The sequence below is a fragment of the Mirounga leonina genome, unplaced genomic scaffold (genome assembly GCF_011800145.1).
Source record: "Mirounga leonina isolate KUSES-001 unplaced genomic scaffold, KU_Mleo_1.0 Mir_84, whole genome shotgun sequence".
Lineage (NCBI taxonomy): Eukaryota > Metazoa > Chordata > Mammalia > Carnivora > Phocidae > Mirounga > Mirounga leonina.
The window spans coordinates 280,064-297,015 of NW_023270827.1; the positions used below are offsets into that span (position 1 = coordinate 280,064).

Here is a 16,952-nt window from a genome sequence, read left to right on the forward strand (position 1 = left end):
CCCTATGAGTTGGTCAGCCTAACTTCCCCAGAGCTGTCACCTTGGGGCATGTTACCAGTTTGCTAGGGCTGCTCTAACAAAATACCACAGACTGGAAGGCTTAAACAACAGAAACTCGTTTTCTCACAGTGCTGGATATTAGAAGTCCAGGATCAAGGTGTTGGCATGTTTGGTTTCTTCTTAGGTCTCTCTTCTTGGCTGGCAGGTAGTGACCTTGCCCTGTCCTCACATAGTCTCCTCTGTATGCACCTGATGTCCAAATTTCCTCCTCTTTTGTCAGTCAGATTGGATTAGGGTCCACCCTAAAATGATCTCATTTTAACTAATCGCCTCTCTAAAGACCCTATCTCCAAATACAGTCACATTCTGAGGTGCTGGGGGTAATGGCTTCAGCATATGAATTTGGTGAAGGGGGTGGGAGGCACAATTCAGCCCATTACAGGATATATAGATAAAGCTCAAGTTTCTGGGCCTGTGAAATAAAGGGCAAGACTGGGCCACAGTGTCCAATGGGGGAAACTGTCTCAGTTAATCCCGCCCGACCTAGCAGCCACAATTCCTGTAATTCATCCATAAAGACAATATAAGGAACATGCATTTTTCCCTAACCCCATTCTAAACTTTCATTTAAAAAAAAAAAAAATATTTTAGATTTCCTTATCTTTAGCAATTAAAATAGTTTATATTCCAATTTGGCATGGGACTACATAAATCCTAACTAGTATATTCATCCTGCATCTACTTTTTTACCCTATAAATTCATTTTAGTTCAGTTTTAATGTACTGAACTTACTGGGCCCACAAACAAAATCTTCGAAATAACAGCCAATGTCCCTGTTTTTCTTTTCAACTAATTATCAGTGAGGTGTACACAGTTCTCTGAGTGGTGTTTGAGTTTTAAGTAACAATATGTATTTCAGAACAACCTGAGGAAGGCTGCAATGAAAAGTGCTCAGGCTACCAATGAGAGAAAGGGACAGAATGAGGAGTGTGCTCTTAATTTGCTAATAATTATTAGTGATGCACTGGATTAGTGATGGTTAGGGTGTTTTTTTAATGGAAAATGGCAGGAAGGGATGGGCTGATTATGAAATACTGGGAGCTGTGGCAGGAAAGGCCTATAAACTGATCCTAAAACAGAGACTGATTATAAACATGACAGCAGCGGGAGCAACTGATCATATCACACTTCACAGATTCTAACAGTCCTCCTAAACCTTTTGACCAGAGTCTAATGGCAAACTGCCAATATATAATATAAAAATATCTATAAATACATTTTAGATTACTTTATTTTATAGTTACTTTATAGATTATTAGAGTTGTATATGTTTTCAAAGTAAATGCACTAATCGTAGTTTTTAAAATACAAATTTTCTATTTAGAATTTCAGAACATATGCAGTACATTTTTGTTAAAGTATAACATATATGTATATTTTATTTTATTTATTTTATTTTATTTTTTTTTTTTTAAAGATTTTATTTATTTATTTGAGAGAGAGAGAATGAGAGACAGAGAGCATGAGAGGGAGGAGGGTCAGAGGGAGAAGCAGACTCCTCGCCTAGCAGGGAGCCCGATGCGGGACTTGATCCAGGGACTCCAGGATCATGACCTGAGCCGAAGGCAGCTGCTTAACCAACTGAGCCACCCAGGCGCCCCATATATGTATATTTTAAAATTAAGTATAACTTGGCCATCTTGAATATCTAAATATACCCCAATAGAGGTTGAACTGTGATGTAGGGAAGCAGAAACATTTGTTTAACACTCCCAACTCTCCATACCTATTAATGTAAATTGGCTGAAATCATTCTTAGAAGTGGACCTTCTATTTCTATAACCTTAGAAATAGGTTATAAAGAACTTAACACACGAGTAATTCGAGACACTACAAATGACACTCAACACATCTTTTTATTATATACTAAATTTAAAAATACAAATCTTATTAAAAATGCTTATGAAACATTGTATATATAAGTACTGTCAAATACTATTGGATTATGACATTATGTACATTTGTTAAGGTTAATTAGAAACAGAACAAAGTATATAACTTTGCTGATAACGAATTTCAGAAGTCAAATATTTTAACATTTGGCAACTGTGAAGTAGTGATCCGCACAGGAAAATGTTTTCAGAGGTAAAATAGTAAGAAAACAAACGGAATAATGCAGATATTCCTGCCTTGTTAATAAGTAGCTCTCTTCCTCATCCTCTTCAGTCTCATTATAACAGAAATTAAAGTGCACAAGACCACCAGGAAAACTTGATTTGGTTGTACCCTAATATATACTACAGCCAATTGTGCTGCCATATTGAGGGTTTCAATTCTTTGTACTGTTCCTGAGGTTTTCGAAGTTAATTTTGCATGTGGCTAAGGGAAGAGAGGCCAATACTTTCTAAATTGCACCAAGTGGCCTTAAAGTGTAGAACCACCAAAGATAAAAATATTAATTTGGGAATAGATTCAAGAACATTATCCCTGTCTACTTTGCCCTAGGAATAAAATTAATATAAGAACCTAGTTTTACCTCTGGAAAATGCTTACTAAAAATCTGTTTCAAAAGGTCAGACATGAACAGCAAGCACCACAATACTGTCAGTTACTATTCACCACTTATATACTGCATCATAAATACCAGGCATAAATACCTGACCTCTACAGATTCACAAGAAATACAGGTAGAAGCATGTTATTACTTGACACTAATTTTACTAATTAACATTAAGTATAATTTGTAAAAATAGGTCACCACCATACAATCAAGGAAGAGGAGAAGGAAAGCTCCTAGTCTACAAAAGTGCTCCCTTTAGCTTTCAAACCCAATAGCTTCATTTTGGGTAAAACAAGATTGTAAAGAAAGGCCATCAGTTCTAAATAAGCTGATGATGCCATATATACATACTCACGTATATATGTTTAAATTTCAATTCTGATTTAATGCAATGTACTAGTACAAACCATTTATAGGAAACATTTTATCAGGCTTATTTACAAACACAATGAGTGACAAAGATATGGAAAAATCAAAGAAATTGCAGACAAATATAACCATTTAGCAACACAGTTCACTAAAGATAAAACAGATTTGCATAATGTTTTTAAAAAACAAAGAAAAAAATTTAGTAAGAAACCCCTACCATATATACCTATTGGTCATTGGACCTAAAAGGCAAATAAATGTAATGATCATGATTAAGTTTTTATTACTGTCTCATTGACATATCAATATATGAGGTCTACTTAGAGTACTACCTACAAATACAGTCTCATGATTTGATGAGAATATTAAGTTATTGAATACATTTTTAACTCCCATGGCACATCACACTTGATAACACTAATAAGGTAGCTTTAGATAACACTTAAATCATGATTATGAATGTTTAATTGAATATTTTCCTTTCTGTAGCTGTGAAATGTAAAGCTTAGATTTGCTTCCATCAGGCCTCTTAAACCAAACTTCATCATGGTTAATTGTTGTAATTACAGCACTAAAAAGGGGGGGGAAAAAGAATGAATGAATGAATTGCAATACGCCTCCACCACTCATTTTAGAGTACTAGCCATAAAACCAAAATAGCTGGCATGCAAGAGTAGATTCAGATATATAATTGTCATTTACCACAATGCTGCACTATCAGCAGGGCATACTGTCAAAAACATCACATTCAGCAACACTTTTTAAAGAGACAATCTCCTTTCTTTCCTTAATAGAATTGGACATATTTACTATAAGAACTATTAAATGCACATCGTTCCACTACATCCCCACCCGACCCCACCCCTCCAAAACACACAGTGGAGCTAAAAACACTAATTATATAGTATTACACCTCCAATTTATATCAGCCCTGGCTGTAGGAAATCTTTAATGGTTTTAAATTTTTTTTCAAATGCTTTATTTTTTCAGAGTATCCACTTAAGTTTTTATTTAAATTCTAGTTAGTTAACATAGAGTGTAATACTGGTTTCAGGAGTGTAGGAAATCTTAAAAATACCAATCAATCCCTAATTCCTAGTGTCAAAACATCTGTAGGTAACTTGTATGGATTCTTTTTTGACACTATCTTTATGTAGAAATATTTTAAAAACAGATTTGTGTTTAATACTCATAGTATTTCATCTCTTTTTAAATCACATTTATGCTAAGTAGTCAGTAAAATGTCTTAAAAGTAGTAAGATGAAAGAATCTAGGGGTATCACATAGAACCTAGTAATTAGCTCAGTGTGCTTCTATGAGGAAAGTTACTATACACAATGCTCCTACTATCCTAAAACTTTACAGATGAAATTACAGTCCAAGTAAAACCACTGTATATGGAAAATGAGTATTCTTCCCTAAATACAAACACTGCATTTACCATTCATACCTAGAAAAAGATACTTTCTTACTATAGAATGTTACCACTCTGAGAATTAAATCCTAAACTACTGAAGGAACAAAAGCAGTGATTAGCATTAATATTTTCCAAAAGCTACAACCAGATAAAACTTAGAAGGCTATCAGGGCGCCTGGCTGGCTCACACAGTGGAGCATGTGACTCTTGATCTCGGGGCTGTGGATTTGAGCCCCATATTGGGTGTAGAGATTACTTAAAAAAATAAAATCTTAAAAAAAAACAAAACAGATAAACTTAGAAGGCTGTATAATTATAGAAACGTTGTTTAAGCTTAGACAGATTGAGTCTTTTAAAAGGCAGCTTTCAGTTTTCAAGTTATACTCTAATTACTGTGACTCTTAAGGCTTTCGTTAATTTTCCATTCCTTTCCTACTCTAATTGATACATATTCTTTGTATCCAAAATACTGTAACACAACCAAAAAAGTTAACGATTAATATATCTACCCAAAACTCGTAACAGAATGGTTTAAAGATCACAATATTAAAATCCTAACAATTCATCTACTTTAAGAACTAACAAATAGGACCACTTACCTGAGCTAAATAATTCCAACATTTCCTCTTGTGTTAATGCTTGTGCTCAAGAACTTAATATATGATGTAGGTCTATAAATATTAACACTGGTGAACATACATGCTAATCAAATCATATGCCAAGAGAAAAGAAGGATCCATAGGCAACTAATGGTGCATTATGAATGCACTACAGACGGGGCAAATATTTATTGACAATAATGTTGTAAATACTGAACAATGGTGAAATGATAATTTTTACCTTGTAGGACATTCATCTTTTTTATCAATACATATTGTTTGTCCACGTATATACCATTCACCATCATAGTATAATCTTCCTTCTTCGGATCTAGCACTGTGCAGATGTTTTTCCAGTTTCACAGGTGCTAAAGGGATCAGTTCAAAAACTGTTATATTAATAAGACATTGTCAGAAAAACAAAAGTGCAGAACATTAAGCAGTAACACCAATCCATGCATATATGTGAAAAAACACTAAAAATATTTCTTAGATAACAACTGTAAATCTAATAGAAATAAGAGAGGGGCGCGTGGGTGGCTCAGTCGGTTAAGCGACTGCCTTCAGCTCAGGTCATGATCCCAGAGTCCCAGGATCGAGCCCCACATCGGGCTCCTTGCTCAGTGGGGAGCCTGCTTCTCTCTCTGATGCGCCCCCCTCTTATGCTCTCTCTCTCACTCTCTCTCAAATAAATAAAATCTTTAAAAAAAAAAAAGAATTTAATTTCTTACATTTCTTATATAATTCAGTAAGTTTTTAATATAACAACAAAATGAAGCTATACAATGTACAATAAACCATCAGTTAACTAGACAAGTGCCAGAAGGGGAAGCAGGTGCATTATCAGTTACTAGTGCCAATTTTAAGTAGGATTTTAAAACATTGTAATTCCAGGAGTACTGTTCACTGATGAAATGAAACCACTGATGGGGGCGCTGTTTGGTATGTGGATGACTTAACAGCCCTGATTCAACCAGTCTCCACAGAGAAGATTCCTGAACTTAGATTAAATGACTTACGTTCTGTTTTCACTCTGTGTGGACCCAATGTAGCCATTGCCTTAATTAAAAAAAGAAAGACATTGAGTTTATAGACTGAAAGTATATTGTGGGATCTATTTAATGTCTACAACACTACTGATGACCTCAGTAGCTAACAGTGAAATACAATCTTCAGTTGCTCTAATAAATTTTAATGTCTAAGACCATAAGGAATATAAAGAATAACCATTCCACCTAGAGGTGTTATCAATACCTGAATTCATCTCTTGCAACTAAGAAGTTTCTGAAAACGGAAATATTTAATACAAAAAATAAGTCTCCACTTTCAAACAAGCACAGAAAATCCTATAATTTTTGAATGTTTAATGAGAGAATGCAAGACATACAATAAGAGTTCAAATACTCACTTTCATTCATTCAACAAATATTTATTGAGTGCCCTCAGAAAGCCAGGACTGGGCTAAGGACTAGGCACAGAAAGATTATATATTACTTTTGTATAATAATTATTATTATTACCCTAAATAAATGCTTTTCTGTACTTTTGCATAAATTATTAATTACATTATTACAGGAAAAAATACAAATTGCTGACATGTCTCTCTTAAAGTATTCTTGCAATCCACAGTTATCTGTATTAGCATTAACTGCCACAGAATGTTGCAAAGTAAGGCATATTAACAATAATCATATTTTGATGTATTAGTGAAAAACCACAGCATCTTACAAAGTAGACTATAAAAAGATAACTTGTATTCCATTGCTCTTTAATCATACCTTCCTAATTGTTGTCCAGTCTTCAAGAATATCAAGATCTTGTAGCATATAAACTATATATGGACGTGGAAAAGTCAAGGTCAATTTAGCTGTAAGAATTTCACACTTTGAATTTTATTTCCAAACTTCTGTTTTTCAGAGAATTGGAACAATGATTTGTGGACATAATCCTTTGGCATGCTGAATTCTGACTTCAAATTATTCTCCAAAAAACTCAGTACCAGGATAAATATGTTTCAGTACTTCAGATGCTATAACCATATTCTCTTAATTCTAGGATATCACTGATTATAAGATATACCACCAACGTAATCACTGTTTTGAGGTGGGGATGGGAAAAGACAGGGGTAAGGGGGAGGGTACCACAGGGAACACCAAGATTGAAAGCACATACTACTTCAAGTTAAAGATACTCCAGTTTTGGAGGCTCATGGGTGGCTCAGTCCATTAAATGTCTGACTCTTTTGATTTTGGCTCAGGTCATGATGACAGGGTCGTGAGATTGAGCCCCGCACGGGGCTCCGCGCTGGGCATGGAGCCTGCTTATGATTCTCTCTCTCCCTCTCCCTCTGCTGCTCCTCTCTTTCTCTCAAAAAACAAACAAAAAACATAAAAACTTCAGAAACATTGAAAAGTGTTAAAAAATATACATGTGAATTAATCATGCTATATTCACATCAAAGCCTTTGTGAACTACAAAGCCATATTTTCAAAGTTGAGATCATGACTAAATTTCTACTCCTTCCCTACCCCTCTTAATCTAAACTATATTCTTCTGCCTCAGTTTTGTAAATCATCTTTTGCCTATTACAGGATCATATAAATAAAGTCAATGTATACTAATAAAAATTACAAAGATAGGGACAATGCAAAAATGTATACCAAGGCAAAAAAAAAAATTTAGAAAAGGATATCTGAAACAACAACTGGCTTCTTTTTGTCAGGACTGAAAGGATCCTTCCTCTTTTTTCTTGACTGAAGCTCATCATTCCACAGCTCTGGCAAGTAAATAAAAATTAAGTATTAGCTGATTTCTGGAGATCAAAGTGGCGGAAAAGGCTCTGTAATTTCATGGTAGCAAAATTTCATTGGAAGCTATGTATATACACATATGACTATATAATTTCATGAGCAGCTATATATTCATAAAATTTCCTCTGCCTTTATTAAAGTAAAAATCAACTTGGCACTTAATGACTAATAACATGTTCAGGTACTTTGTTAAATATACATTGCATGCATTGTGTCATCCTCAAAGCTATCTCTGAGGTAGGTATTCCTATTATTTCCATTTTACAGATGAGGAGACTGATTTAGAAAAGCTAAAGTAACTGTTCATGGTCACCCAAGCAGTAGCGACTGGGGCAGTGGCATTACGAGTTCAGCGTGTCTGACCCCACTGTGCCTATTCTACACCAGAGAAATAAAATCTCTAAGAGGAAAAGCAATATACACGCAAGACCTGTAGAGTAACCCAGTACATCTTCAACCCAATGTAGAAAGCCTTTCCATAATACCCTAGAAAAAGCAATTTTGGGGCGCCCGGGTGGCTCAGTCGGTTAAGCGACTGCCTTCGGCTCAGGTCATGATCCTGGAGTCCCAGGATCGAGTCCCACATCGGGCTCCCTGCTCGGCAGGGAGTCTGCTTCTCCCTCTGACCCTCCCCCCTCTCATGTGCTTGCTCTCTCTCATTCTCTCTCTCTCAAATAAATAAATAAAATCTTTAAAAAAAAAAAAAAAAGCAATTTCAACCTTGGACTGATGTAATTATTAATGAGTTTTTCCTTTTTCTGAGACAAAAATCTCCCTCCCTGTAATTTCCAGTTTGTTTGATACCAAAAAGAAAAGGTTTTTATTCCTTCTTCCACCTGATCTTTCAAGACTTAAAGGGAAGAACATATACTGTAGTTGTCTTCCAGTACTATTCTTATATTATAAAAATATTCTTACTGTTTTATAGTATACCATTCTTACTCCTGTAGTTGCTGTCATACTTCTCTTTTGTCCCTTTTCACACACTCCATTTTCTATGTCTTTCTGAAATGTGAATTCAAATCAAAGCAACAATCACAAGCCTATCAAATTCTTTAGAAGTCTCCCCCTTTCTCCTCTCATTAGGACACTTCATTTACATAACATTTATATCAGGAGACTCGGATATTATGAGACACTACAGTAAACCACAGGTTCAGTGTCACTTAAAGTAAACATCACCATCACATCATTCCCGTTACCTGAGGTAATATCAATGCTGTGCCTATCCTCTTCAAGCCTTCTTATCTTCTCCTCCAGTTCACTCTGGACTGTATCATATAACAAAAGCTTTTCGCTCTGGAAAAAAAAAAGATTATGCATAAGTAGAAATAAAAAATTGGTCTTAACTATGAGTACTAAATAACTTACTCTTAAAGTACTTTAACACGATGCTTTTGTCTGCTAACTTAAAATTTTTTTAAGATAAAATGCCAAAAACATGAAAGAAAACTAGAAAATATAGAATCTAAGTATAGATTTAAATACATGCAATTAAATTGTTTAATAACATCTAAATTTATATGTGATATGAGGGTAAATGTTTACATACAATTCATAGTAAGCTCCAATGGCCCCTTTTAAATATAAGCAGGTCCTACCTGTCACTATAATAGAGAACCTGTCCTATAAAGTAGATCATTATAAAATGGTTCATGTTTTCTCATCACAACAATAATTGAGCCTTTATTCCTCACTAACATCTCAATATGATACAAAATAGACTACTGTATCACAAAGAGAAAGATTCAAGTACGAATTCTGTAATCATTTTAAATCTAATGAGAGTCAAAATCATAAAACTACAGACTATATCCAGATCTCTCAACAAAACTATAGAAAGATTGAGGGACTTGCTAAAAGAGACTATTTACTACTAGCAAATCAGACTAGAATTCAGGTCTACTAGTTCTAGCCCCTTGTTCTTTTAATTAGAAAACATTATATCCCTTATTTTCAAAGGGATAAAATATACATAAGTATAATATTTAGATTTGTTATATAAAAAGCTTATGACAGATCCCCAACCCATCCACCACACCCTTCCTCTAGTGAGGATAGACTACTGATACATAGTTAGATATGACTGTCGTCTCATAGAAACTACTGGAATACAGTTAGATAGGATTTCTTGTGGAAGGCACAGGCCACAGCCATTTGGCAGCACTCCCAGTGTAAATCATGAAATCCTCTCTTTTGGGTTTGAAATTTAGAGTCTACACATGCTTGAAGGTTCTCCTGAGTGGTAGAGAGAAGACGGCTTTTGTCCATTTGAGGCAAGCCAGGAGCTTGAGAAAGTAAAGCTGAAGACTAAAACTCGATCTCATATGAAAAATCATCTCCTTGCTTGCTACCCTCTATGCTTATTTCTTTTTACTTGTTCGCCTACCTTTGGTAAAGCCTTATGAACTATTCCAGCCTTATCTACATGTTATGTAGATAAAAGCTTTTGTTTTTAAGCTTATGAAAATTTAACTGCTGCAGTCCCTTTCATTTCTATTGATAAAATTGCCCTAGGTCAACCAAAATGCTAAAATAAGTCCACTAATCATTCTTTATAATTAAAAAAACAAAACAAAACACAATGAGCCTGAAATATTTAAAGCTTTGAAGACACCTCTAAAGATATTAAAAGTATAAGGTGTACAGATAGAAGTGCCTTGAATCTATTCACAGTCTTATTTCTTTGTCCTTCTCTCTCTTATCCTCAACCCCGTAAGATCCTCAAAAACCTTTCCTGAGTAGGAAAGAAAGTCATTAACACAGGAGCGAGAGGACACCTGGAAAAGAAATGGGCATCCAACCTCCCCTTCTTAGGTGCCTCTACAGGCTTCTTTAATAGGTAATTCAGCTTTTTTAAAGTACTTACTATAATTGTATATTTGGCTTCAAAATCCCATACCCCTCCAATCTCCAAACCTATACTTACTCCTTTGAATGTGGATAGGAGTTACTGACTCACTTCTAATGGATAGAATGTGGCAGAAATCTAGGTCATAAAAAACATCATCGCTTCCATCCTGCTCTCTTGGATCACTCACTCTGAGAGATGCAGTCACTGGGTCCTGGGGACCCTCAGGCAGCATCTGGAGAGGCCCATAGAACTAAGGCTTCCAACCAACAACCAGCAAAAACTTGCCAGCCTTGTGACTGAGTCACCTTGGAAGCAGATCCTCCAGCCCCCAGTCAAGCCTTCAGATAACTGCTTCGGCTGGCTGACCTCTTTATTGCAACTTTATGGGACTCCCTGAGCCAGAACCAACCAGCTAAGTTGCTCCCAAATTCCTCGCTACAGAGACTACAAAATAATAAATTTTATTCTTGTTTCAAGTCACTAAGTTTTGAAGTAATTTATTACAAAGCAACAGATAACCAATACAAGAGCTCTCAACAAGCTTATTTCTATACACCTTTTCCCAAGAAGCTACTCTACCCAACTGAAAATGAGAACAAGATCTAGTGGAAAAGACGTAAAGGGAACTTCTAGAGTGATGGTGAAAAGACACCCCATGAAGATAGCGATGCAGATGGCCTAGAAAGCATCTGAAGGAGGGCACAGGATGGAGCAGGACAGGGGATTCTGGGGAAACAGGGGATGCTCCTCGGGGATTATCTGATGCATTTGATCACATGGAAAACAGCATTAGGAAGCTTTCATAAATCTGCTGGAATCTCTGAGAAGAAATGACAAAACTAAGAATAAACGAAGCAATTATTAATTCCGAGGCTACAAATAGATTTGTATAAAAAGGGAAGTTTGAGTGTAGTGTAACTCTTGGCTCAGTAAACAATATTTATAGCTACAACGAAAACAAAAATTGAGACATAACAGTATTGGAAAAATGGGATGAGGGAAACTATTACAGAATCTTCAGCTTTCATAACAGGAAACCAATAGATAATATCTAAAACTGATATTATTTAGAAATATGAGGGCAAATTCCAGAAGCTGTAACTACAAGAGTTAGATCATTGCTGCTGGAATGTAGAATTTAGAGATGGGAGAGGGGACTGCTGTGTTTCATTATAAGCCGGTGCCTTAGGAAACATGTACACATATTACCTGCTAAAAGCAAAGGTTTAAAAGAGTATTTAGAACTATAGGGAAATCCTCACAAAATGGTGATCGTAAAACAGGATATAAAATAGTATGTATAGTTATACCAGCTATGTGAAAAACAATTATACAAACATGCACATACTTATTAACAAATGTCCACTGCTTGGTAGATTATGGTTCATTGTATTTACTTCTTTAGACTTACTTCTCAAGTTTTCTCAATACTTATTAATGTTATAATCAGAAAAAAATAAATAAATGAATAGATAACCAAGATCAGACCCCTGAAGAGTCTCAATTTCCTCAGGAACTGGAATCCTAACCCTGAGCCCTCAGGGCCTGAGACCTTGCTACCACCTGCTGTCGATCTTAACACTCATCTCCAGATCCGTGGGGAGGCTTAAATGAGATAACCTAAATAAAGCATCACCACCTGTCCCAGTGTCTGGCACACTGTATTCTATAAATGTGATTTCCTTCCTTAATTTGACACAAACCATCTGCTGCCTCGATTGCCTCTGTGGTGTGCTGGCATACTCTTTGTACGCATACCCTTATGAACATGTCTTCTAGTCTCTGGTCCTGGCCCCTCTTTCTATCTGCTGCTAATCAAACTTACTTTGACAACTGGCAGTGTGTCTCCCTTCTTCCCACTTCCCCTGCCTCTCAGTTATTTCTATATGAGCCAAATGTAGAACTAAGTAATAAGCAGATAAAAAGCCCTGAATAACAAAGTTTCAGATTTAATGGTAAATTGCATGAATGACTAGAAAGATCAAAGGATTTCAGTCTTGGTTCTGCTGCTCCTTAAACATGTGACCCTAAGCAAATTACTTAAGCTCTCTGAGCCCCTCAGTTAACCCATTCATAAAATCAAGATAATTCCTATTTCATTAGGCTGTGGTAAGGATTAAAATGAGTGTGAATATAAAATAGATAACACTCTAAATGTAAGTTTCCTTCCAGCCTTTATTTCATGTCTAAAATGCCCTTGAACTACTGAAGAGTATTAATTATATAAGTAAACAGATCATTTATAGTACTAATTCTATATTAAGTATTAAAAAACCAAGCCATAACTAAATTAGAAGAAATTTAGGTAAATATTTAGCATCTCTATGGAGGAGGGAAGACTTTCAAAGCTGAAAAATGATGGAAGAGGGGTGCCTGGGTGGCGCAGTTGGTTAAGTGGCCAACTCTTATTTAGGCTCAGGTCATGATCTCAGGGTGCTGAGATCGAGCCCCACATTGAACTCCACACTCAGCAGGGAGTCTGCTTGAGATTCTCTCTCTCTCTCTCTCTCTCTCTCCCTCTGCCCCTGCCCCCACACTCTCACACGCACTGCTCTCTCTCTAAAATCTTTTTTTTTAAGATTTTATTTATTCATTTGAGAAAGAGCATGAGCTGGAAGAGGAGCAGAGGGAGAGGGAGAAGCAGACTCCCCACTGTGCAGGGAGCCGGATGTGGGACTCGATCCCAGGACCCTGGGATTATGACCCGAGCCGAAGGCAGACACTTACCCAACTGAGCCACCCAGGCGCCCTAAAATAAATAAATCTTTAAAAAATGATGGAAGAAGGGCACCTGGGTGGCTCAGTCATTAAGTTCTGCCTTCGGCTCAGTCATGATCCCAGGGTTCTGGGATTGAGCCCCGCATCAGGCTCCCTGCTCAGCGGGAAGCCTGCTTCTCCTCTCCCATTCTCCCTGCTTGTGCTCTCTCTCTCGCTGTGTCTCTCTCTGTCAAATAAATAAATAAATAAAATCTTTAAAAAAAAAAGATGGAAGAGAAAGAATATCAATATATTTGTCTAAGTAAAATATATTACTTGACAATACACTGCTGACTTTTATGTCTGACAATACAGTAGACTAGATATCCTCAAAACATAACCCAGAAAATCTCAAAACAAAACAAAACCTCCCAACACACCTACACAGATATTCTAAATAAAATACCACAAACATCTTTTTAAAGGTATAGTTAAGCTCTTAAAAAAGTAAGAGAGATCTCCAAGAACCAAAAATAAACAAGGAGCAGGAAACCAGCATGCTAACCTGGTGTTGAAGCTATGGTTTCCTTGAGGGTATTTGCTGGTGTTGGTAACCTAGAGGAATGGTTTTTAGTGGCTATTTGGGAAAAAGAGAAAGATCTTGGGCCTAAGCAAAGTGAGGAACAAGAACTGGGATCCCTGCATAGCCCTGAAGGGTTATATCTTCAAAGAAAAGGCAGACTAGAAAAGATTCACCTGAGGGAAATTCAGATGAATCTCAGGCAATAAATGGAAGTTTTTCCCAAAACTACGTCATCTTAGGCCTGATCTCTACATATTTGAGATTCAAATGTAGATTACCTGCATCTTCTAGGAAATTCCAAGCCAAAAAATTAAAGCAGTCATGTGCTTTTGGCATACCAGGATGCCTAGCTGAAACAACCTAGCAGAAATAAAAGCAGATACTATCTGAAGAACTACATCCTCTGTCCAAGGTGCACAGAATTCCAACCAATAAAGCCTGCTACAGTCCAGAATTATGAAATAAGGAAATAAGCTGTGAGGTTTGGCAGAAATTTGAAGAAAAAAAAAAAAAAAACCAGCAGAATTAGACTCTGAAGAACTTCAGATAATATACTGAGTAAAAAATATGAATTAAGGGGCGCCTGGGTGGCTCAGTTGGTTAAGCATCTGCCTTCACCTCGGGTCATGATCTCAGGGTCCAGGATCAAGCCCTGCATCAGGCTCCCAGCTCAGCGGGAAGTCTGCTTCTCCCTCTCACTTTCCCTCTCGCTCTCTCTCTCAAATAAATAAAAACCTTTAAAAAAAAATATATGAATTAAGTATTAAGAAATATGGAAGACAAAATGAGGACTTACATATGACTAACTCAAGTTCCAGAAGGAAGCAGAGAAAACGAAAGGCAATACCAGAAAAAATAATATCTAAGAAATTTCCAGAACTAATGGAAAACAAATTCTCAGATTCAGAAAGCACAACAAATCCAAGTAAGGACAGAAAAATAATCTCTATGGAGACACACAATAAAGAAACTGAAGAACAGCAAAGAAAAGAATGTAAAAATAGCTAGTAAAAGGAAGGAAAAAAGCTATCTACAAATGATTAGACTTCTAAGCAGACTGTGGAAAGTAAAATCCTAAAAATGTTAAGAGGAAATAATTATCATCCTACAATGTTTTATCCCCCTAAACTGTCATTCCAGAATTATACAAATAATTATACAAATAAGCTATTTTAGACAAGTAAAAACTGAGTTTACCATCAGCGGACTCTCAGTGAAGAAATCTTTAGGATGTTCTTCAAGAGGCAGAAAAGGAACTTGCAAGGAAGGGTTACAACTCAAAAACAATGAGCAAAAAACTAGTAAAATATGCAAAAACCTAAAAAGAACTAAATCAATGAGATCAGAATAATGCTTCTGGGCTCCCTGCTCGGCGGGGAGCCTGCTTCTCCCTCTGACCCTCTTCCCTCTCATGTGTTCTCTCTCTCTCAAATAAATAAATAAAATCTTAAAAAAAAAAAAAAAAGAATAATGCTTCATTTGAAGGGTAAAAAGGCAAAATGGAACTAAAGGACTGACAACTATAACTTGTACTTTGGGAGGGAGGAACTAAAGTTAGAGAGTTCAAGGGTCCTTTATAATTCAGGAGGAAGACAGAATTATTAATATTTGATTCTAATGTAGATATGCATACTGAAAATTTAAGCTAATCATTAAAATATAGAGCGTACCAATGTATGATGCAATTTTTTAAAAAAAGATTTTATTTATTTGAGCGAGTAAGCAAGAGAGAGAGCATGAGCAGGGGGAGGAGCAGAGGGAGAAGCAGACTCCCCGCTGAGCAGGGAGCCTAACACAGGGTTCAATCCTGGGACTCTAGGATCATGACCTGGGCCAAAGGCAGACGCTTAACTGACTGAGCCAGCCAGGTGCCCCTGTATGATGAAATTTTTAAAACTCAATAAACCACACACACCCAGGAAAGGTCAGGAAAGAATAAAAAAGGATAAAGCAGAAAAAATAGAAAACACAAAATAGGTTAGTATTACATAGCAAAATAATCACTACAAATATAATTGGACTAAATTTACCAATTAAAAGACAGGGATTCTTAAAAGTTTTTAAATCAACACATGTCCTATTTATTTACAAATAATATGCCTAAAATATAGACCATAAAAAAGTTGGAGAAAAAGGATAAAAAACCTCTCATCAGGCAAGGGGTGCCTGGGTGGCTCAGTCAGTTGAGCGTCCAACTCTTAGTTTCAGCTCAGGTCATGATCTCAGGGTTGTGAGATCGAGCCCCACATCAAGCTCCACACTCAGAGGGGAGTCTGCTTGAGATTCTCTCTCTCTCTCCCCCTCTCCCTCTGCCCTTCCATCCCCCATTAAAATAAATAAATCTTTAAAAAAAATTGGGGGTCCCTAGGTGGCTCAGTCAGTTAAGCATCTGCTTTTGGCTCAGGTCATGATCCCAGGGTCCTGGGATTGAGTCCCACATTGGGCTCCTTGCTCAGTAAGGATCTATTTCTCCCTCTGCCTGCCACTCCCTCTGCTTGTGCTCTCTCTCTCTGACAAAGAAATAAAATCTTAAAAAATAATAATAAACTAAAATTAAAAAAAACTTTTATCAGGCAAATGCCAGGCCAAATAAAACAAGAATAGCTACTTTTAATTATCAGACAAAATAGACTTTATGGCAAAAATCATTGTTACAGAGGAAAGTACATTTAAAAAGGATAAAATGTGGGGCACCTGGGTGGCTCAGTCGTTAAGTGTCTGCCTTCGGGCTAAGGTCATGATCCCAGGGTCCTGGGATCGAGCCCCACATCGGGCTCCCTGCTCGGTGGCAAGCCTGCTTCTCCCTCTCCCACTCCCCCTGCTTGTGTTCCCTCTCTCGCTGTGTCTCTCTCTGTCAAATAAATAAATAAAATCTTTAAAAAAAATAAAAAATAAATAAAAAGGATAAAATATTATATTCGTTAGAAGATACAGAAATTATAAAATGAATCTGATAATACAGCCTCTATATACTTCATACACATATAAAGCAAAAACTGATAGAAATATAAAAAGATATGAGAAATTATTATATAAAGCAAAAACTGGTAGAAATATGAAAA

At 36.3% G+C, this 16,952-nt stretch overlaps 1 protein-coding gene across 3 annotated transcripts in view; it reads right to left on the reverse strand.

Moving 5' to 3' along the window:
• Positions 1–1,898: 1,898 nt before the first annotated feature.
• Positions 1,899–16,952, reverse strand: part of LOC118002866 (breast cancer metastasis-suppressor 1-like protein) — a 31,379-nt gene continuing 16,325 nt past the window's right edge. For 2 of the 3 annotated variants that reach the window (XM_034993465.1, XM_034993467.1), the window contains 6 exons: positions 8,959–9,055; positions 7,639–7,722; positions 6,725–6,789; positions 5,966–6,005; positions 5,188–5,335; positions 1,899–3,501 (listed from right to left, as the gene is read on the reverse strand). In XM_034993465.1, coding sequence (XP_034849356.1) covers positions 3,384–3,501; positions 5,188–5,335; positions 5,966–6,005; positions 6,725–6,789; positions 7,639–7,722; positions 8,959–9,055 — 552 coding nt within the window. In that variant the 3' untranslated portion in view covers positions 1,899–3,383. The remainder of the gene's footprint in view (positions 3,502–5,187; positions 5,336–5,965; positions 6,006–6,724; positions 6,790–7,638; positions 7,723–8,958; positions 9,056–16,952) is intronic. The other variant, XM_034993466.1, reaches the window with a different exon arrangement.